A 22,024-nucleotide genomic window follows, 5' to 3' on the forward strand; every position below is an offset into this window, starting at 1 on the left:
TTGTGTAAATTCATGGTTTTTTTTCCCCCATTATTTTTGTTTATTCATTTATACGTGCTATTTTCTATTAATTTAATTTAAGACATTTAAACCACTTAAACCCTCAGTACTTGGTATTGGCTTGCTCTTTTTTCTCCCTCTGCACCAAACCACTTCACTGAAAATAGCAGATCTACACGACAGCATGACCCAGTGTGAGCTTATAAATCTGCTATTTTCACTATTTTTTGAATAGGGATAAAGCAGTAACATGTCTTTGCGACTCCTCTATTTTGTTCTGAAATCCAGGCTCTGCGTACATATCCCCTTTGCACTGTGGGAGCAGCATGGACAAGACCCACTGTAACTGGTTGTCTGAGGCCGCTTCTAAACATTTTCAAAATCCTAAAAAAAAAATCGGAAAAAAATATTAAAAAAAAAAAATTTCACGATTTTTCAAAAATAGCAGATCTACAAGCTCATAGCGCGGCACTCGGTGCCGCGCTATGAGCTTGTAGATCTGCTATTTTTGAATAGCCAAAGACATCTAAAGTGACACAGATGCGTTCCAGGTATCAATGGGTTAACAACCAGTTACAGTAAAATAAAGCACACCACCAAGTGCACTGATTGACATGGAACACACAATGTGGTACGGTAACATAAATCTTTATGTTCTTATTATTCTTTTTCTTTTTTTACACATTAGTAAAGACATTTTCACTATTCAGTAAAATAATAAAGCATCTCGCTCAGAGATAAAGGGAAAAAAAGAAAATAAAACCTGGCAAACACAAATCTCTCACTACCATCATAATAAATATTTGACTGGCAGGCTTCATTCAATTCATTCAATACAAAACGAGAAAAAAAAAAACGAAGACAGTAATCCAGAACGCAATGGCTCGGAGTCTGTCTGCATTTCTGTCCATTCACTGTATTGTATCACGCCTCATTTATGCTCCGTCGCACCACGGTGTTAGCGTGCCGAAAATAGCAGACCTACAGGCCCATGCGTTGTGGGCTTGCAGGTCGGCTATTGTTTTTTAATCGGGCTTGGCGGCTCAGCCGACCACATGGATGAAATTCTGGAAAAGCAAGCTGGTCATTTTTTCACCACCGTTTCCAGGTAACCGATGAACCTCCTCAGGTTCACTTTGATGTTGTCCAGCACACACAGCTGTTCAGGGCTGTACTTCCCCCTGCCCTCCTTACGGATCTAGTGGAGAAAAACATAAATAAATAGGAGGATTAAATCACTTATGTACGTTTACGGTGGGAATTCATAGCTGTGCGTTTTGGGGAGAAGAAATGTGCCTCCTCAACAGTTTCTGGATCAGGGAACACTTGAAAATCTCAAAGAGCATCCGCGGCCCACCCATCTGACCACTTAACACGGCAGCCTATCTATACCTGATCAAGGTTGTGATTGTGTTCCGGCTTGGATCAATGGAACTAACTAACATAGTATAGCTCCCATTTATAGGTTTTTACAAAGAAAACCTTTTAAGTTTGAAAAAGGTTAAAAACCTGGGTTTAAAAAAATATATATATATATATATATTCTATTATTATTTTATATTCATGTTATGTTATCATTAAAATCTTGGCGTTTTGGCAATCATTTGGGGGCCCACTTGCAATACCCTCACGGCCCACAGGTTGAGAACCACTGCTCTAGTACATTGGTTCATAAATTTGGGTTCAGGGACCCCCAGGGGTCTTTGGGAGGGTACCAGGGGGTCTAGTTAATATAGCACAATCATTTTAACCACTTTAACGATATCTTATACTTTGGCTATACAAACATTTTGGAACATCTTTGAATATATATATATTTTTAAAGCAAACATTGTTTAACACAAATCTTGCTTCTGGGGGGGTCCCTGGCACAAAACATTTTCAGGCGGGGGTCCGCGGCCAAATACATATCATTTTGGGGGTCCTTGAAATGAAAAAGTTTGAGAAGCACTGCTCTAGTACAGTGGTTCTCAACCAGTGGTAAGGGGACCACAGTGGTCCTTGAGGAGGTTCCAGGTGGTCCCCAGCTAAATGATGGAAGAGTTGGTAACCAAATGGACCCTTATTAGGTAGATCTTTAACTCTTGAGTGTAAAATGTGTACGCTCTCAAGAGGTAAATTATTGTTAAACATCTGCATTACTTACTTTACAAGAAATAACACAATTAGAGAACGTAGAAGAATTGTTATTTTGATCACGGTTTGCCTGTTACAGTATGTCTCCTATTGGTACCACATCAATAGAGCATGGAATTGTGGACAAAATCTTGTCAAACGACAACGACATACTTTGGGTCTGAGAGGCTAAATCTCATCAAACGGTGGTCCGTGGCTCAAATGCCGAATAAATAGCGGACCTTGAAATGAAAAAGGTTGAAAACCACTGCTCTAATACCTTGGCCTTGAAGACGGGCTGCAGGGCTTTCAGTGCGGGCAGCAGCTGGATGTTCTTAGCAGCCTTCTCTGCCTCCGCCCCGTCTGCAAACACATCAAACAGGGCGTCCAGGGCCTCCCCGTTCACCACCAGGTTGACGTCTTTTGAAGCGATGTTTAGTAAGGCACTTCCAATCATCTGTGATGATGAAGCACATTTCTTAAAGTTATAAGATGTAGCTCCAAACAGGACATTTTCTTGTGATTAAGAGTATGGCTCACTTAACCCATTCAATCCGGGAACACCTCTCTGTCATTTCTTTGGCTATTTTTGAAAAAACGTGAAAAGTTAGCAGATCTACAAGCTCATAGCGCGGCACCCGGTGCCGCGCTATGAGCTTGTATATCTGCTATTTTTGAATAGCCAAAGAAAATCTAAAATGACAGACATGCGATCTCGGATTCAATGGGTTAACACAATTCGTTGTTAAGTCAGACTAAAAGCAAAATAGAGGAATGAGGCTTGAATAAAGTCGCACAATTTTTATAAAGTGAAATAACGTACTGTATCTTCAGGTTAGACTAGCCCATTTAGGCCCGTTACACCTATACGGCACGTTGTTATACCTTTCAAGCCGATAACGCCTATGTGTCATTTCAGGTTTTTTTTTATTTAATTTGCTTTAATAACAATTTAGAAGGTGTTTTAGAACCAGCCTCAGGTCTAAACGAGCTAGATTAATTATGAAAAATGTATTTGAGTGCAATACTATATATCTTGTGGTAAGCCTAGAGTGGAATATGTTTTATTTAAGAGTAAGACTAGAGTTAAACTGGAGAAAAATGTTAAATTTGTTATAAGTCCCTCATGAACAGTAGCATACCATTACTCCTATGATGTCAGACTAGAGTATAATCGCACAATTCCTATAGGTAGGATAGAGTAAAGAGCTCATTCTTGGACTGTGCTTGTATCATCTTTCCAGTACCTGGGTGCTTGTGGGATAGAAAACCACAACTGGGAAACCACTAGACTTCAGTATAACCATGCTGGGGCAAGACGTATAGCCTGTTGAGTGTCTAAAAAAACGGAAGTGCTGGAATTTGGCGGAAGTACCGCGCCCAAGTGACATTGAAGCTTCACAAATTTGCTTTACATTCTCTGTGCATGAAACGCCTGTTGTGATTAGTTGAAGAAGGACATTTCCGGGGGAAGTTCATATTCGACGGAAGTCCGCCCAATAGACCAATGGTTCTCAAATTGGGGTCCAGGACCCCAGGGGTCCTTGGAGGAGTTCCAGGGGGTCTCCAGCAAAATGTGTTACCGTGGCTATTTAAAAATAGCAGATGCACAAGCTCACAGCACATCACGTTGTGATGCTATTTTTGAACATTTTTGAAAATTCTTGAAAGTGTTTGGAACATTTTGAATAATTCTGGACTTTTTAACACAAATCGTCTCTTCTGGTGTTCCCTGGCACAAAACATTTTCAGATGGGGGTCCGTGGCCAAATACATATCAATTTGCGGGGTCCTTGACATGAAAATGTTTGAGAACCACTGCTATAGACACGAAGGGAACAATGTTACAGTAGAACAGAGTAGAAGGAAGATCCCAGGTCACCTGAAGTGTGTCGGCGGTGTTTCTCTCTTTGGCCAGAGTGCTTCCAGTGATGCCCAGGATGGCCAAGGCGTTGACCCTGACACTGATCCCCTCACAGCGGGTGGCTGCTTCACACAGGCTCATCAGCTGCTGGGGGCTCATACACTAACAAACGTAAAACAAACATGATGGAAATTGGAGGTTAACCATGAACTATGGGTGAGATGACTTGTTAACCATATGAGGTTTCCACCCGACAGAGACGATATACTTCAGTTGACCAGTGGGGTCGCCCCCAGGGGTCTATACTTGGTCCCCTCTCTTTTCCAAAAATAGCCAAACTGCAAGCTCACGACGCGTTACGTTTTGCTTTTGATGCATTATGAGCTTGTAGATTTGCTATTTCCCCCCCAAATATGTCGCCTATCATCATGACATGTCCCAGAGTAGGGATCGTGCGAGGGTTCGTGTGGTTTAAGTGTGTGGGTGGAAACACAAAGTCCAACAAGATTCACAGATTCCGGTGTACTACACATATTTGTTCAGCAGTGGCACAGTGCAGCTGCTCCACGCATGGACACTGGAACCGCTGACACAGAGAAATAGCAAATTAAATTAAACTGTCAAAGAATATATACATTTCCGGGGCGCGGGTGTGTAAGTGGGTCAACACTGTGGTTTGCGGCACTACCGCTTTTTTGTGCCTGTATTTAGCCCACTGAGACCTGGAACGCATCTGTGTCATTTTTAGATTTGAGCTAAAAAGCATTATTTTACACTTTGGCTATTACATTTTTTTTTTTCCAAAAATAGCAGATCTACAAGCTCATAGCGCGGCACTCGGTGCCGTGATATGAGCTTGTATATCTGCTATTTTTGAAAAATCGTGAAAATTTGTGCAAATCTTAAAATATATATATTTTTAAATGAACATTTTAACTCAAATCTTTGCTTCTGGGACCCCCTGGAACAAAATATTTTGAGATGGGGGTCCGCGGCCAAATACATATCATTTTGGGGGTCCTTGACGTGAAAAAGATTGAGCACCACTGATATAGAAACATACGTTTTTCAGAAAACTGTTGGGATTTAGGAGACATGTAGAATCGGCTTCAGGTCTTAATAGGTTAGGACAGCCTTTTATAAAAGTTGTACATTAATGTCATGTAATGAAGCAGCCCCAACATTCATGTTTGCATTCTGCACTCGACTCCCCTCCGCTCTGGAAGGTCCCGTTGTTTTTCAATTTACGTGGCCGCGCCAAAGTCGTAAAAACTGATGGCCAACTTTGTGGCGAGCAGAGGAGCTTTTCACAGCACAAAGCTCCCCGCCGCGACCTCTCTGACCTCCTTCACCGCCCAAGCGCCGTGCCGCGTTTCAAGTTTGCAGATCTGCTTTTTTGTGTGACGCTGTATAGTATGATGATCAGGGGCGTTAATTTACTAAAAAACACAAAAAGTTAGAGTTCCCTACAGGTTCATGACAACAGGTTTGTGACAGACAGCCCTACGCACCAGTTGGTCACCGGATAGTACATCAACCACAGAATCGCAACATTCCCACTTCAATTTCAACTACAGACGTCCTCCCTGGCTTCAAGTTTCCTGTCTCTCTACTATCCTATCTAAATAAAGCAACAACGACGACAACAACAAAAAGAAGATACATTTCCAGTTTACCCACTTGAACCATAGCTTAAACTATTTAGACTAAGTAGACCGATTCTAAAAACACCTTCTAAACCCTAAGAGTTTTCTGAAAAACATATATTATATATCGTCTCAGTTGGGGTGGAAACCTCATATGTCCAAAACTGTTACTTTTTGGGATTCAAATTAAAAAAATTGCAAAAGTAGCAGATCTACAAGCTCAAACAGTATGATCAATTAGGGCATTCATTTACGAACAAACTCGAAACGTTATATGGAGATAAGAGGTTTCTGGCCTACAATGACACAGATGCTTTCCGGGTTTAAATGGGTTAATTATTCTGGAGCAAACATTTGGCGAGAAAAGCCAATCTACATGCTCACTACGCGTCACAACATTCATTATGGGGCCAACATTAACCACTTGAACCCCAGCATGCCTATTCTGGGGGGAACATTTGCCAAAAATAGCAGATCTACCAGCTCTCAACATGTCACGTTGCGACACGTTGTGAGCTTGTAGATCAGCTATTTTTGGCGATGAGATTTGTTAAAGATGGGAAAAAAAGCAGTTAATTAAGTACAGTTGTAATTCAAGTCTGGTTATTAGTGATGTGGGGGTCGGGTTTTTTCATGACCTGTCCCGCCCCGCCACGGAACACAACCCGCCTCAACCCGCCCCGCAAACCCATATATAAATCTATGGCTCAACCCGCCCTGCGACCCGCGGTGGGAAAAAAAAGATAATCATCATCATAATAGCTCAGATTTATATAGCGCTCTTTTAAGTACCCAAAGTCGCTTTAAATGTCTACAGTAGCACAACATTGTCATGGGCTAAATAAACAAGCATGTTGTTCAAAATATATATATATATATATTCTTTTTTTTGCGTGTGAGAGCGGCTGACCCGCTCACCCGCAGCCCGCATAATTGAAATCCTGACTCGACCACCCGCGCCGCGGGTTGACCCGCGGGTTACGGGTCGGCCCGCTCCTCACTACTGGTTATGTAAGACTAGAGGGTTTACCGTAGGTAAGTGGTGAAGTGAAAGCAACCAATCTGCAAACTCACAACGCATTTTGTTGCGAAGCGTTGTGAGCTTGTAGATCGGCTATTTTATGCAAAAGCTATTTAGTGTCGAACGGAAATAGGAGGGGGCCTAGTACAGAGCCCTGGGGGACTCCGGTCAACTAAGTATAGGTTTGAAGTGGTTAAAGAACAAAGCAGAGTGGTGCTGACACTCAAAGAACAAGAGGTTTTTAGTTTTGTTTTTTTGTCACTGTTGAACCATAAGTGCCACTGAAACAGGGACAGGTGTGTAATTAAAAGTGTGCTACGCACACTGACAGGAATCAGTGCAGTGTGTGAGAGATGTGTGGACTGTACCTGGGGGATGTTCTTAGAGGCTATCATCTGCAGGAGTGACCTCATGGCACTGGTGACGGCCTCCAGGAACTCCTCATCCTTTGGTATCTCTGGGAAGACAAACACGCAAGATTACTTTAATGCCTGTGGATGCTTCAGTACAGTGGTGCTCAAACATGTTCATGTCACTCTGTCCTTCACCAGCTCAGTGATTAGAGTGTCTGCCCTGAGATTGGGGGGTTCATGTTCAATCCCCCGGCCGGATTATACCAAAGGCTATTAAAAAAATGGTACCCAATGCCTCCCTGCTTGGGACTCAGCATCAAGGGTTAGCTCATTGTCAACTGCATTTATTAGTCGAGTCCCTATGCACTATGGTTTGGTAGTACTGTGTCAACTGATCATATTATGTCTCTGCAACAAATACCAACACAGACTTACTTGTATGAATCTTATTCTTAATTTATACTCAATAGTATGACAGTGTTGCGCAGATGGAGAACTTGTAACTGGGCTTGTAAAACGGCAGTTTTCGGCACCGCCATATGACAAAGAATAAATCTGGCTTTATTCTTATCAAAGAGTTGGCGCCACATGTGGTAGTAACGATGGTCTTATGACCGTTACGTTTGTCCTCCTATCACTCACTCACTTTGAGCATGCAAGTGCTTGCTTGAGCGCGTAAAAAATTAAGAAAAGGGTGTATTTTTGTAGTCTCTGTCTAAAGGGTCATCCTGTGCGAGTCTTTCACCACTTTAGTTCCTCTAAAATGTAAATGTGAAATGTTATCTTAGCTGGTGCTGGCTCTGTCTGGACCCCCCCCCCCCCCACACACACACACACACACACTTCCATGCTTTATCATCCTGTGCTTTATCTATACATGTACAAATAAACTAAGCAAACTAACAGAAACGTGCTGGTATAAATGTCAGACCTGGCGCTCGGGCGGCCCAGTGGTAAAGTACCTGCCCACCACCGCCTAGTCTAGGGGTTCAAATCCCCCGCCGTGCGTTCGGCTTTGTTTCGAGCATACCACACATTTGGCACGTGTATTTATCACTACAAGTACTCGTACGGGCTGGGGGGGGCAGCACCTGTCAGCAGGGAGTGTTGGGCAGGAGGAGTAGGACGGACGGAGGCTCTACGTCCTCCCGGTGGGGACTCCTCACTGGCAGGTGAGCCAGTAGGATGACAACAGTAGTGACAACAACACATACAAATGTATGTGGGGGGAGGAATCAATTGGCACGACTACATTGGGGAGAAAAGGTGGTAAAAATGATCTAATCTAAAACAATAAATAAATACATCTCAGACCTGCAGCACCAAACACCAGTGAGGACAGGTGGAGCGCGGCGGCCTGCAGGGCGGCTCCACCCCCGAGGGACTCGGCGTCCATGGCGGACAGGATGTTGTTGAGGCAGGTCAGCGCTCTGTGCTGCACGCGCTGCATCCTGAGGAGAGGACACACACACACACACACACACACACACACACACACACACACACACACACGCCTTCCGTCACAGTGCGGCACGACCCTTTATTTGAAAAATGGTTATCTGTTACTACCACATGGGCGCGCTACAACTCACTACAACTCAACTTTTTCAAATCAAAGACGCCCCCAAATTAATATTTGGCTGCGGAATCCCATTTGAACATATTTTGCGCCACAGACCCACAAGATGTAAAAAATAATAATCCAGTTTTTTTTTTAAATAGCGAGTCTACAAGTTCGGATCTGCAATTTTCAAATAGTCTGTGTATATAGGGTCTGTATATAGTAGATTTTGATGCTATATTAACTCATTTAGCTGGGGACCTCCTGAAACCCCCTCAAGGACCACCACTTTGAGAACCACTGCTGTAACAGAATTATTGAGAATGACCATGTTTTGTCCTTTCATTTCTTAGCAGCAATCACTTGAATGTATAGGTTCATTGGCAGATCTAATTGTTGTTGTAAGTAATCCAACAAGAAAGCAGAGTGTTACTTTTTAACCAGGCATTTCCATGCAGCGTTCTGCAGACACACATCCATGGCCTCTGTGCTGGGAAACTGCGTCTGTTTCAGTACCTGGAGTGTTGAATGAGATGACAATTCATTAAAAACAGGGCGACAGATTATTTTAAATGCAGGATATCGTCGCTGTCGGGCAGAGACCTCTGGCGCGAAGCGACGCGCTTCGAGCTTATAGATCTGCCACTTTTTATGCTTTTGTATGACACTGTAGGATGATCAAGTAGGGCGTTAATTTACAAAAAAACACAACAACAAGTTTAAATTTGGAGATAAGAGGTTTCCTGCACCTGGTTTCCTGGTCCTAATGCTCATCAACCTGAACGGCCATGGACAGTTCAGATTCCTGCCCCGACAGCAACGTAATGGTAGTGGGCCAAATGTGCTGTGTGTGTGCAGTTGGTTTAACCCATTAAGACCTGAGGCCGATTCTAAAAATGTTTTCTAAATCCTAAAAGTTTTTAAAAAAAAATAAAAAAATATTACATTTATTTTTCAAGATTTTTCTAAAATAGCAGATCTACAAGCTCATAGCGCGGCACTCGGTGCCGCGCTATGAGCTTGTATATCTTCTCTTTTTGAATAGCCAAAGAAATCTAAAGTTACTCAGATGCGTTCCGGGTCTTAATGGGTTAAACGGGCGTGTGGAGCACACCTTCTGTGGGATGCTGTGGTTGGTCAGAGCACTGTGGATCTCAGCAGACAGACACAGGGGAGACAGCAGGCTGGACAGTCCGTCACACAGGCTGTCGGGCCCCATCTCGCTCTCGTCACTACTGGAACCCTCTTCCCACTCGTCATCCGACGGGTCTGAAAACATGACGCACGTTCACAGACATAGAATTGCTGAGGAAGTCTTTTTTTCTTCTTAATTTAGAGTAGCCAATTATTTTACCCCTTTTTCTCCCAAATGTAGTCGTTATATGCCAGTGAATTCCTCCCACTGCTTGCCACTGCTGTTGCATCCAACTGACTTCACCTGCCAGTGAGGTGGAGCCCCCACTGGGAGGACGTAAAAGCCTTCGTCCTACGCCTCCCGCTCAACCCTCCCGCTCAACCCTCCCCACTGACAGCTGTCGCCCCCGCAGCCCGTAGGACTACATGCAAAGACAAATATCACCCTTCCCGCCCGGCTTCCCTCCCTTGAACCATGCAGAGCAGTGCATTTGAACCCAGAGACTCCGCCACCCGATGTGCAGCAATTTCTTATGAGGGGAGGCTGTGGAGGGTTAGGGGTGGCTGGGACAGGCACGATGCCCTGGGCGCTCACTCACCATCAGAGTGGAGGGTTAGGGGTGGCTGGGACCGGCATAGCTCCCTGGGCGCTCACTCACCATCAGAGTGGAGGGTTAGGGGTGGCTGGGACAGGCACGATGCCCTGGGCGCTCACTCACCATCAGAGTGGAGGGTTAGGGGTGGCTGGGACAGGCACGGTGCCCTGGGCGCTCACTCACCATCAGAGCAGCACATGTTGACGATGATCTCCAGGGACGTCTGCTGGGCTGTCAGCAACGCGATGGCCTCCCGCAGCTCTGCCTTGTCCCTCTGGACACAGAGAGACATCAGCCGTTAACAACACAACGGACAGACATAAACAAACACTGTCTGCTGTCACCGCTGTCAGCCTAGTGGGTCAGGAGGACTACTGTGGCTGTGGCTGCCTGGCGCTGATGAATGCCTTTTCACCAGTGGAGCTCAATATAGCCAAAGAAATCTAAAGTGACACAGATGCGTTCCCGGATTGAATGGGTTAAAGGAGCACTTCACCCATTTTCAACCTTATCTTCATGTAATTGACCCTCACTAATGCTCATAATAAGATGGCATCATTTCTATCTACACACTCTCATTGTGTCATTGGTGGGATGTGGACAGTTCAGAAACCTGCCTACCAATGACGTCATCGATGGGGACCCCAAGCTAATAGAAACTACAGACTCTCTCTGCCTGGGAAGTTAGCATGGTGAAATAGAAGCCATTGTTCCTGCATTAATACAAACATATATATATATGTATTTGATTGAAATGATTAAACCTGCCAAACGGTGATGTGACTGGTAGGCAGGTTTCTGGGACTGTCCACTTACACAGCCCTCCGCTGACACGGGGTGAATAGACAGAAATGGTTCCATCTTATAATGAGCATTAGTGAGGACTAAGTATATGAAGATAGGTTGGAAATGGGTGAAGTGGTCCCCCCCCCTCCACCACATGGGATTAATATAGTGTAGGAGAAGCAGAGAAAGGAGGGCCACAAAGAGCGGGTCCATGAGATTATTCTGGGGTTCTATTTTTGGAGGATCAACAGTAAATTGTCAGCCGTGATCATGGCCACAGCGCTGTGACCGGTGCTGAGAGGGACAGCTCAGCTCTGAGCGGCCAGAGAGGTCGTTGGGCAGAGGGGGGGGGGGGGGGGGGGTGAAGGAAGCAAGCAAGCAGAGGGACGGTAAAAAATGGATAAAAAAGTTTGAGAACCACTGCTTTACAGATCTGTGAGGTCATGAGCAGTGGTGTAAAGTAACTAAGGCAAATATTGTACTTTCACTGCACTACAATTATTTGAAAACTTTAGTTACTAGTTACTTTCAGATATAAATTATTACATGATAAAACATACATTAACCACTTTAGCCTTATTTTATAACTAGGCTATTTGAAATTATGCGATGTGACGCGTTGTGAGCTTGTAGATCTGCTATTTTCAAACATTTCAGTACTTTTACTTTTGGTACTTTAAGTACATATTGTTATCAATACTTTTGTACTTTTAGTTATGTCAATTTTGAATTCTGGACTTTTACTTGTAACAGAGTACTTCTACATTGCAGTATTGATACTTCTACTTAAGTAAAACATTTGAGTACTCTTTCCAACACTAGTCATGAGGCGGACATCGTCACTTACCGGCAGCAGATCAGAGAAGTCGGTATCTACATGATGTGCGGCCTTTCCGTTGCTCTTGCGCTCAGCTCCCTCCTCCATCTCTTCTTCAACCCCTCCAGCAGCCAGCTCCTCCTGCTCCTTCTCCTCTGTGACCGCCGAGGCCGGAGGAGCGCTGAGGTGGCGCGCCTCCTCGGCTCGCCTCAGCTCGGGGATCAGCTTGCCGGCGTCCAGCTCCAGCGTCTGCCCCAAGATGGCCGCCAAAGCGTTGAGCGTCTGGGCCTGGCTGCCGGTCGGTAAGCTGCTCTTCATGTTCCACATTGTCCCTTAGGGGCGACAGGGAGAGAGAGAGGACACAACGACGTGAGGGCACGACGGGCCATGCAGAGTGCTTTGACTCACTATTGTTCTACATGGCTCACTGGGGGATACCGGCATAATACTTGGTCAGTCAAGGGAAGAGGTTCTCTAAATGTAGAGCACGGCCCTCTGGGAAAACAACTGCTGCAGGTTCAGGAGGAGAGGAGGGGGAAAGCGCCTTAGTCCCATACTGTCCCGTCACTGCAAGCTTTTTATACATTTTTATCTTGAAAGTATTACGAATTTTCTAACACAAATCTTCTCTTCTGGGAGTCCCTGGCACAAAGCCTTTTTCAGCTGGGGGTCACTCCGCAGCCAAATCAATTTGGGGGTCCTTGACATGAAAAAGTTTGAGAACCACTGCTTTAAACCAGTGGTTCCCAACCTGTGGGTCGGGACCCCCGGGGGGGTCCCCCCATGATTTTGAGGGGGTCCCTAGATGACAGTGAAGTGACAATTTGTGAAAGTAGCCGATTTACAAGCGCACAACGCAAGGCGTTGTGAGCTTGTAGATCTGCTATTTTCACAATATTTATCTGTAGAACCGTAAATGTAATGCTTATCAGGGTGGGGGGTCCCCGGTTCAAATATGATTATTTTGGGGGGGTCACGGCCAGAAAAGGTTGAGAACGACTGCTTTAAACCATTGTGTTAAAAATGATTTGATTTGTAATCTGTAATCTGCCGAATTGTCCTGTTTGTCTTTCTTTTCTGTTGTGTTTTTCTGTTGTGTCTTTTTCTTTATGTGTTTTTATTTTTTATTTTATTTTATTTTTATTTATTTTTTTATTTTTGTTTATTTGCTTAAAAGCAATTGTACAATGTAAATGCTCTGCAGAAAAGCAAATAAACGCCTTTGTTAAAAAAAAAAAAATGGAAGATACTGTTTTGAGTACATGGAAAGTAAGATAAATCCCATAAGCACCCGCCGACACACAACCAGACCCATTTACAGACAGACAGTACCTGCAGCCAGTGTCCTGAGCAGTGTGTGAGCCATGTCTGTCTGAGTTGACAGCATGACGCTCTCCAGGGCTCCCAGCACTGAGCCGTTGATGCTGCCCAGCAGCTCCGGGTTGTCCTCTGTCACAGTGTGCAGGCAGTGGGCTGGAAGGTCACAACATCGATACAAACACACAATGTGTACATTTATATTTACACTGCAACAATTAATTAACACATTATGGGATGTACATACATTATGCATCGGTGCACTGCAGTGCTGATTTTGTCGACTAAAACTATGACGAAAAATGTCTGTCGACTACCTTTTTTCACTTACGAAAACGAAATAAAAACTAAGCTATGACGACTAAAACTTTGAGTAAATATACTGACAATTTCGTCAACAAATAAAAATGAAATGTTTGGGAGGGACTAGTGGAGAAGAGAATAAGGGATCCAGTAGAACTAAGACAAGTCATCATGGGTGCGTGTGGGTGTCACAGACCAAAAATAGTTGATCTACAAGCTCAGCGCGTTGTGAGCTTGTAGATCGGCTATTTTCGGCATGCAGCTAAGTGAAAATCATTTCCATGGCATCACGGCCCGCCCAAATTGTTTTTGCGACTAAAATCATATGATATTTAGTAAACAGAATTTTATTCTAAAGACTATAATGACTATATCAAAATTTGCTGTCAAAATCAACACTGGTGCACTGTTCGGTGCAAGGGTCCAGACAGCCGATCCGCACGCTTTTCTTTTCGTTACGTTATGTTCAAGAGAAAAAGCAATATGGCACAAACTTCTTTCAGACAACTGTCAATCGTTTCTGTGCATTCTTGTTACACTAGGACAACGTAGGGATGCTAATAAATTCCTTCAGCAAAGCTTTCAAGAATTATTTGTTTTTATTCTGTTCTGCTTGCACTCCGTTTATCAAACGATGCTGATCGTTTGATAAACGCTTTAACTTATCACTTGAAGTTAAAGCCCTTAATTGTCATATCGGCGCTGTCGGGTGGAAACCTTGTCCAACACCGTTACTTCAGGAAGTTGGAAAACATAACCTGTGTTCCAATGGGTCATTTGTAGTCATTATTTAGTCACAAGCTCTTGTTAATACTTTTCATTGGTTCAATATTTAAAAAAAAAGCACACACACACTCTCAAAATGTAAAAAAATAAATAATCAAAAATCAAATGTTGAAATATGCAGAGGGTAGCGACAGTTCTCCTCACTCAACCCTTCCTCAAAGCAAGCATCCATTTTTCTTTTCTACCACACGTGCAGTCAGTGTACTTGTCCGCGCATGAAGTACAAGCGGCTGCCAAAAGACCTGGGAGGCTCGCGGACATTAGCTAGTGACTAAATGGGCTTCATGTGTGGACCCTAGCAGCTTACGTGGGATGCAGAAAGTATCATTTGACCTTTAGACTTATATACAGAATACAGGGTTTAGTAGTAAGTAAAAGGTAAATGGTGCATTTATAGCACGCCTTTATCCAAAGCGCTTAATACAAAGTGCATTACATTCACACACTGATGGCAGAGACAACCATGCAGGCACCAAGATGCTCATCGGGAGAAGTTAGGGGTTCAGTGTCTTCTTGCTCAAGGTCACGTCATCACTACTAACCCAGGGGGAGCCAGGGATCAAACCTGGTGGAATCTTCAGATTCCCAAGCAGCCGCACTACCTCTTGAGCCACTGCCACCCTCGCACAAAAGTTATAAGCAGGGATACAAGTAGACAAAAAAGCTAGGGGGTTGCCCGGACCGCTGACCTAGCGGTCTGGGCACATAGGCTCTAATGGCCTGACAGCGCGTCGTGGGGTCGAGTCCCATTCCCAATGACCTTTGCTGCGTGTCTCGCCCTTTCTCTCTCCCTCTTTCCTGTCCATTCACTTAAAACCATCAATAAAAGGCAGAAAAGCAGAAGGGTCTAGGACTAGGTCTAGGACGTGTGGACTGTGGAGCGTTGTCCAGCCGGCTCGGACTGCATTCCTGCCATGAAACCAAAGTGGATAACACAAAGTAAATGTAAAGTCAAAGTAAAAGTCCTACCGGCAGCCACAGCCAGCTCTGTGTTGTGTGGGTGTCTCTCCACACACTGGACGACCACGTCCAACAGACCAGACTTGTTGAACAGCGAAAGGGCCTGGCTGCTGCTCTCACTGTCAGGGACCATAGATAGAAAACAACAGTAGGAGAAGAGTCAGAGGTGAAACGCCATGGAGTTTTCATTTAAACCAATAACTGATTATCACACCTTTAATTTAATGCATGAGTCTTCAACAGGGGGTCCTCAGGGTTACTACAGGGGGGCCGCCAAATATTAGTGTGATAGGAACTTAAAAATAATGATAATAATAATAATGTATTAACCACTTGAACCCTAGTATCCCTATTCTGCGGGGACCATTTGCCAAAAATAGCAGATCTACATAACACACGGCGATGTGTTGTGAGCGCGTAGATTGGTTATTTTCAGCAAAGAGGTTTGGTGAGAAGGGAGGGGGAAACATTAAAGTTTCTATGGATAGGCATGCGTAAATGTAAATACAAATGACCACAAAGCTCCAGAGGATCATTTTCACTTTTCACAAAAATCATCATAATTTCACCGTCAGTAGCCTTTCAACAGGCCTAGCTTACCACAGATTCCACAGCAGGTGCACTGCCTCGTTGGCTACGCCTTCCACCGTGTTCCTGGGTTCTTTCATCGGCACAGTGCTGCTCTCAAAGCCAGCACAACACTGTAGAGAGACAATGTTTCACACACACACAAAACAAAAAAAAGCTGAGCCAAATGACTTAAGGGCTTGATACATTTCGTTGAGTGTGGCGTCACGCACTGAAAATAGCCGATCTACAAGCTCACAGCGCGTCGCAGCACGAGTCACGACACGTTGTGAGCTTGTAGATTGGCTATTTTCAGCATGCGACACCAGCATGCGACTATGTCCCAACTATGTATAAAATACGACTTTAGTGCACTTCTGAGGTTCCACTCTCACTGCTACCATGCATCTGAACAATGCTAAGAATCTAAATAGCTGATGTGAACGACGTTAACACGCCCTGTACCTCACAGAGATAAACATCGAGTACAGCCAACATGACAACTGAATTCATCTTATGAGAAAAACTAGAAACATGTTATGTTATTCTTGGCCCCAGGGAATTTATTGCAAAAAAACAAATAGTCACATAAAATTCTGATATGAGAACGACATGTCATGGGAAAGACTATGACTGAGAGTGATAGTTTGCCCACAAGCAAAATCCTTGTTACCATTTTCTCTTTCAAACACGAGTCTCTCTGTATATACTGTATTCCAACAGTTTCTATTAACATTCTGTGTAAACAATGAATCCAAGGCTTGAGAGAAAAAAAACACTACCTTGTTTACTTTGAGTGTCAACAAGCCTTTGGGCCTATAAAGCAACCAATTAAAAAGTTATATCATTGACTGTGTAGTTTCCCAATATAACTTAGAGTACCATTTCTGTTTGTACCATAGTGTATGTCTACTGTAATAGTACTAGTATTGCCTGTATTAAGAGTACAGCACAGTCGATTTACTGCAAAGGGCCATTCAGACCAAGCACGATAATGAGGACTATAAATGTCCAACTGATACGGAGGGCAGTGTCCACACCACAACTATAACAACAACTATAGTCGTGGACAATATCGTTTGGATCACTTTCAGCATGATTTTATGAACGATAGAAGCATCGACAGCCATGATCCTGGTGAATCATGACCATGTGGCACCACTGCCATGCCCTATTGCGTATATGATATCACACACAAATGTTTGAAAACGAAAAGGCGTTTAGGAGTAACAGAACAGAAGCAGAAGTAAACACAGGGCGTGGAAGCCAGAGTCTCACCTCTCGGAGCAGGGCTGTCAGAGGAGTCATGACATCATGTTTCACCATGTCCTCACACACCTCATGGCCTCCACATGCACTCAGGTTCCTGTCAGAGTGTGTGTGTGTGTGTGTGTGTGTGTGTGTGTGTGTGTGTGTGTGTGTGTGTGTGTGTGTGTGTGTGTGTGTGTGTGTGTGTGTGTGTGTGTGTGTGTGTGTGTGTGTGTGTGTGTGTGTGTGTGTTTATGAAAGTGAAAAAGAAGAAATCTGTTAACCGCATGAACCAAAACCAGTACTATTATATATCGTTGCTGACAGGCAGAAACCTTGTATCTCCATATTTTAACTTTTTCGTAAATTAGTGCCCTACACGATCATCCTACAGGATCACACCAAAGCATCAAAAGTGGCAGATCCACAAGCTCAAAACGCGGCGCGAAGCAACGCGTTTTGAGCTTGTAGATCGGCTACGTTAGTTGTTTTTGAATCCCAATCCTGAAAAGTATGAGGTTTCCACCCAACAGAGACGATATGAGAGAGAGAAATTTCATTTGCACTTCAGAGGTAGTCTGGCAAAGAGGACAATCTGAATTTGGGGGAAATCAAATAATGATATAACCAAACAACAGCATCTTCAGTCAGTGTTTAGAAAACAACTTTTGTCGATAAATGGATTATGGCTCCCCCTGTTGGAATACTGCCAAGTAATGCTGCAGTATTCCAAATGCCCTTACATCTGTGTTTTCGCAGCTGCACTTTTGGTTTTTATACAAAATAACAGAAAACAAGAGTCAAGGGGCAAGACATTTAACATTACATTTATCACCTCCTGAAAAATGTTATATGGATAGTCCATTTCAGTTTTCATTTTACATTAATTCAGAGTACAGTGAATTTAGGAAATAACTACTTTTCCTTGCAACTACAGAAAGATACAATGAATTCATTTTAAAGCTGTTACAATGAATTAATTGTAAAGCTGTTAGATAAGGAGATACGGATTTTTGGATTGTAGCTTTTTAACTCTGAGATTGTACAAATGGACCCGTTCAGGTTACCTTTTATACACTGCGAGTGCGGTCACACCAAACTTTGATTCTGCCTATGCAGGCGGATACTGCCAATGTTTTTCAATGGGAACAGAGCGTTTTTTTGCGGAAATCCGCAAATGGCAACAAACCGCTTCATTCTCATTGAAAAGCATTGGCAGAATCCGCTGCAAAGGCAGAATTAAAGTTCGGTGTGACTGCACCCTAAGAGTTACAAATGAATAAATGAACACAGGCTTTTTACTGTGCAGGGTGTCATCTTGTTCTGGGACATTACATGGGGCAACTAGCATGGGATGGGGGGGTACTCAAATGCTGTTTTCATTGTTTTTTGTTTTATGTTGCATTTAACCTTAATTTATATGGGAGAAAATCCCATTGAGATATAAGATCTTTTTTAGGTGGGAGCCCTGTTCAGGGTAGCAGAGGGATATTTTTTGTTTATTGAATACTTAATACTTAACAGAAATGTTAACAGCACATGGCAGTCAGACATTTAGGCTAAAAGGATAACACCACAAAGTCCTGGGGACTTGTTTCCATTGTGGTCCTATGTATTCAATTCATTAAGTTAACACAATAATACATCAACAAATAGAAAACACTGTACAAAAATGGAAAGAATGGCAGCAGTGAATGACACCTCCTTTTAATGGGAATTTACATTTACCTCCCCCGATGTTTTTTTCAGGTCAATTTTGGAAGAAACCAGTGTCTCACATCCTTTAATCATGGATGGTGTCAGTACATTCCATATTTTGGTGTATGTTTGTTCTAAATTTGCGTGGTACCAGATCATTGTCGCTCCCTCTAGTGTTGCAACGTACAATTGCGTTGCAACTTTGTCCTGCTGCTACCCTGAACAGGGCTCAATGAAAACAGCATTTGAATACCCCCCCCATCCCATGCACCCATCATGTGCCAGAAAAAGATGTGCCAGAAAAAGTTTGAGAACCACTGCTTTAAAGTAACACCCGTGGGATTTTTACGGCAATGGTTGATGGTTTTGGACCATCAGCTCACCTGAGTGCTCCCGTGGCGGTCTCCCTGACAGCCAGGCTCTTGTCCAGCAGCATGGGGCCCAGGCGCCTCACAGCGTCCCTCTGCAGGAAGCCTGGGATGGTCTGACTCTGCTGCACCACCCGGGAGATGCTGGCACACGCAAACTCTCTCACATCAGCGCTAGGACTCTGCAACTTTACACACCACAACACAACATAGGAGTGTCATTTGAGGGTCTCAGGGCATGGCAATTGCCGCCCCCTTACGGTTCACCCCCCCCCCCCCCCAGTCTGAATTGTTTTGGGAGATTAATCTGATTTTAGACAGAGTAGGGCTGTCATGATCACACGATTTAAGTTGACGATTAAATCACTATTACATCTCAAAGGCAAATATTGTACTTTCACTCCACTATAATTATTTGAAAACATTAGTTACTAGTTACTTTGTAGATTTGTATTATTATAAAACCACTTCAGACCTATATATATATACACTTAGGCAGTTAGGCAATTTGAAAATAGCAGATCTACAAGCTCACAACGCGTCATTGTGTGCTTGTCGATCTGCTATTTTCAAAGGATTTTTAAACATTTTATACATTTGAAAACGTGAAATGGGACCTTCTGCATAATGACTGAGTTCTTTTACTTTTGGTACTTTATGATGCGTTTTCATCTACATGTGACATGTAACACATGTTATAGGTATGTGTTTTCTTGTCTGCAAACAATACATTTATCAACCACTTTCAACCTGGCATCACTATTTTGGACATGATGACATTATGGGCAAACATTCTCAAACACAATCTCCTCTTTCCCCACCAAAATAGTGGATCTACAAACTCTACTATTCTTGCCATTTTTAAAATGGCGCTTAAGTGGCAACTTATTCACTCACATTTGTTTCTGAAATAAATGATGCCTCTGCCACCACAACATGAAACAATGTGTGAATAGGAATCAGGATTGACTATTTTGATCCATCACACTCAAATCTTTACCACAAAAAGGGTTGAAGAGTTGTGCTACTTATGTCTGTCATGACAGGGTTAACTTAATTTAGACTTCATAGCAAGTCTCGGTTCACACACGGTAAAATCCTCAGGTGTTATTTTATCCATTTGTGTAAACTCTTGAGAGACCAATACAAATGTAACCAAATGGCTACATTTACAGTGTAAAAACTCAAACTCTAGATTGTGACATAGCGGTCCTTGGAGGGGTTCCCCAGCAAAATGTGTTACCATGGCTTTTTAAAAATAGCAGATATTGTGCAGCGCTGCGAGCTTGTACATCTGCTATTTTTTTTAAAAACATATCTTTTTTAATTTTTTAACACATACGTATCTTCTCTTCTGGGGGTCCCTGGCACAAAACATTTTCAGATGGGGTCCACGGCCAAATACATATCAATTTAGGGGGTCCTTGGCACGAAAAAGTTTGAGAACTACTGACATAGATAACTTCTAGTGTCTGTTCACTTTCTTTCATGTGAAACATCTATCAATTGTCACCAAAAGTCAAAATGCTCTTTATTTATCCATGTGCAACTCTTAGAAGTGTACAAATGCAATCAGATGACATGTACCCATAATGTAACCATTTGTTTACATTGTGTACACTTCTGAATTGTCATACTTAAAATAGCAGAGGGTATTACATACAGTAAAACAATAAAATCTTGTTAATGTAACTGACAAGTGACAACAACACATTACATTCACATGCACATTGTGGTCGCTCCTACTTTCTCCAGTAAGTCTCCAGCTATTCACTTTCTTCATCTATCAATTGTCACCATTGTAAAATGCTCTTAACTTCCATGTGCAACTCTCTTAGTGTACAATCAGATGACATGTAGATGTAGCCATATGTAACCATTGTGTTTACATTGTGTACACTTCTGAATTGTCATAGTTAAAATAACAGAGGGTTTTACAGTACAAAAAAATACTCTGGTAATCTGTCCACAACCCCAGAGCGCTGGTGTTGTTACACCGGGATGTGTTTCCTACATTAATAAGTGTTAACAGACATTAATTCACATGCACGTTGTGTTGTGTTCTTACTTTCTCCAGTAACTCTTGGGCTGGACAACTGTCTTCATCCTCCTCCACTTCTTCTTCTTCTTCCTCCCTCACAGGGTTCACTGGCAGCCCGGCCGAGTTGAACTGGGCTCGTTTGAACTTGTTATTCTTTGCTTTACCCATGTTTTTGATAATGGTCTTTAAAGTAAAGTGCAACAAGCCGAGCATGTGCTGCTGCTCAGTCTGTCAACCGACCAGCCACACGCAGAAAAGAGGCCATGTGGAAGATCGCTACCCCGCCGTAAAGCGAGTGTTTGGGGCGGAAAACAGGACGCTACGTCGTAAATACGACCGACGTAAAGAAAAAACGATATTAATTCATTCAAAAAAAAAAAAAGGGACATCTTTCGCATAGAACAAACTAAAATATAGCTGCAAGCAGCAATAATACAGGGCCAGTGAATGCAGAAAGAAAAAAGAAAGAAGCAATGATAAGTATAATATGCATAGCCATAGAAGCGTAGAAGACTTAACTTGAGAGAAAGAAATACCATTGAATTAACAAATGAGCATTTTAAACCCTCACTAACCCTAACCTCAGTAAAACTATGCCTAGCCCCAACCTCAAGAACCACTATGTGTAAACCTAAGAATGCCAAATTATGATCACCCCAACACATCGTCGGGGACGGGGATCGAACCGGTGACCTCCGGACTCACAGGCTGCCTTTCTTCACTGCTCAAAAAAATAAAGGGAACACTTTGATCCCTTAATTCTTTTGAGTTTTTTCATGAACTGTGTACATAATGCTAACGAAAACTGCTCAAAAGAATTAAGGGATCAAAGTGTTCCCTTTA

General features: G+C 43.1%; 1 protein-coding gene across 1 annotated transcript; it reads right to left on the reverse strand.

The window, feature by feature from the left end:
• Positions 1-632: 632 nt before the first annotated feature.
• On the reverse strand, positions 633-21,460 carry heatr3 (HEAT repeat containing 3). The gene is made up of 15 exons (XM_084059955.1): positions 21,209-21,460; positions 19,156-19,328; positions 17,105-17,192; positions 15,860-15,960; positions 15,269-15,378; positions 13,226-13,366; positions 11,924-12,225; positions 10,474-10,564; positions 9,675-9,829; positions 8,994-9,076; positions 8,314-8,450; positions 7,015-7,103; positions 3,998-4,141; positions 2,396-2,572; positions 633-1,198 (listed from the first exon to the last, which is right to left on the reverse strand). The coding sequence occupies exons 1-15, from the start codon at positions 21,392-21,394 to the stop codon at positions 1,085-1,087; spliced, it is 2,091 nt and encodes a 696-aa protein (XP_083916081.1). The 5' UTR covers positions 21,395-21,460; the 3' UTR covers positions 633-1,084.
• Positions 21,461-22,024: the final 564 nt, after the last annotated feature.

The sequence above is a fragment of the Gymnoscopelus microlampas genome (assembly GCF_963454915.1).
Source record: "Gymnoscopelus microlampas genome assembly, chromosome: 1".
NCBI lineage: Eukaryota > Metazoa > Chordata > Actinopteri > Myctophiformes > Myctophidae > Gymnoscopelus > Gymnoscopelus microlampas.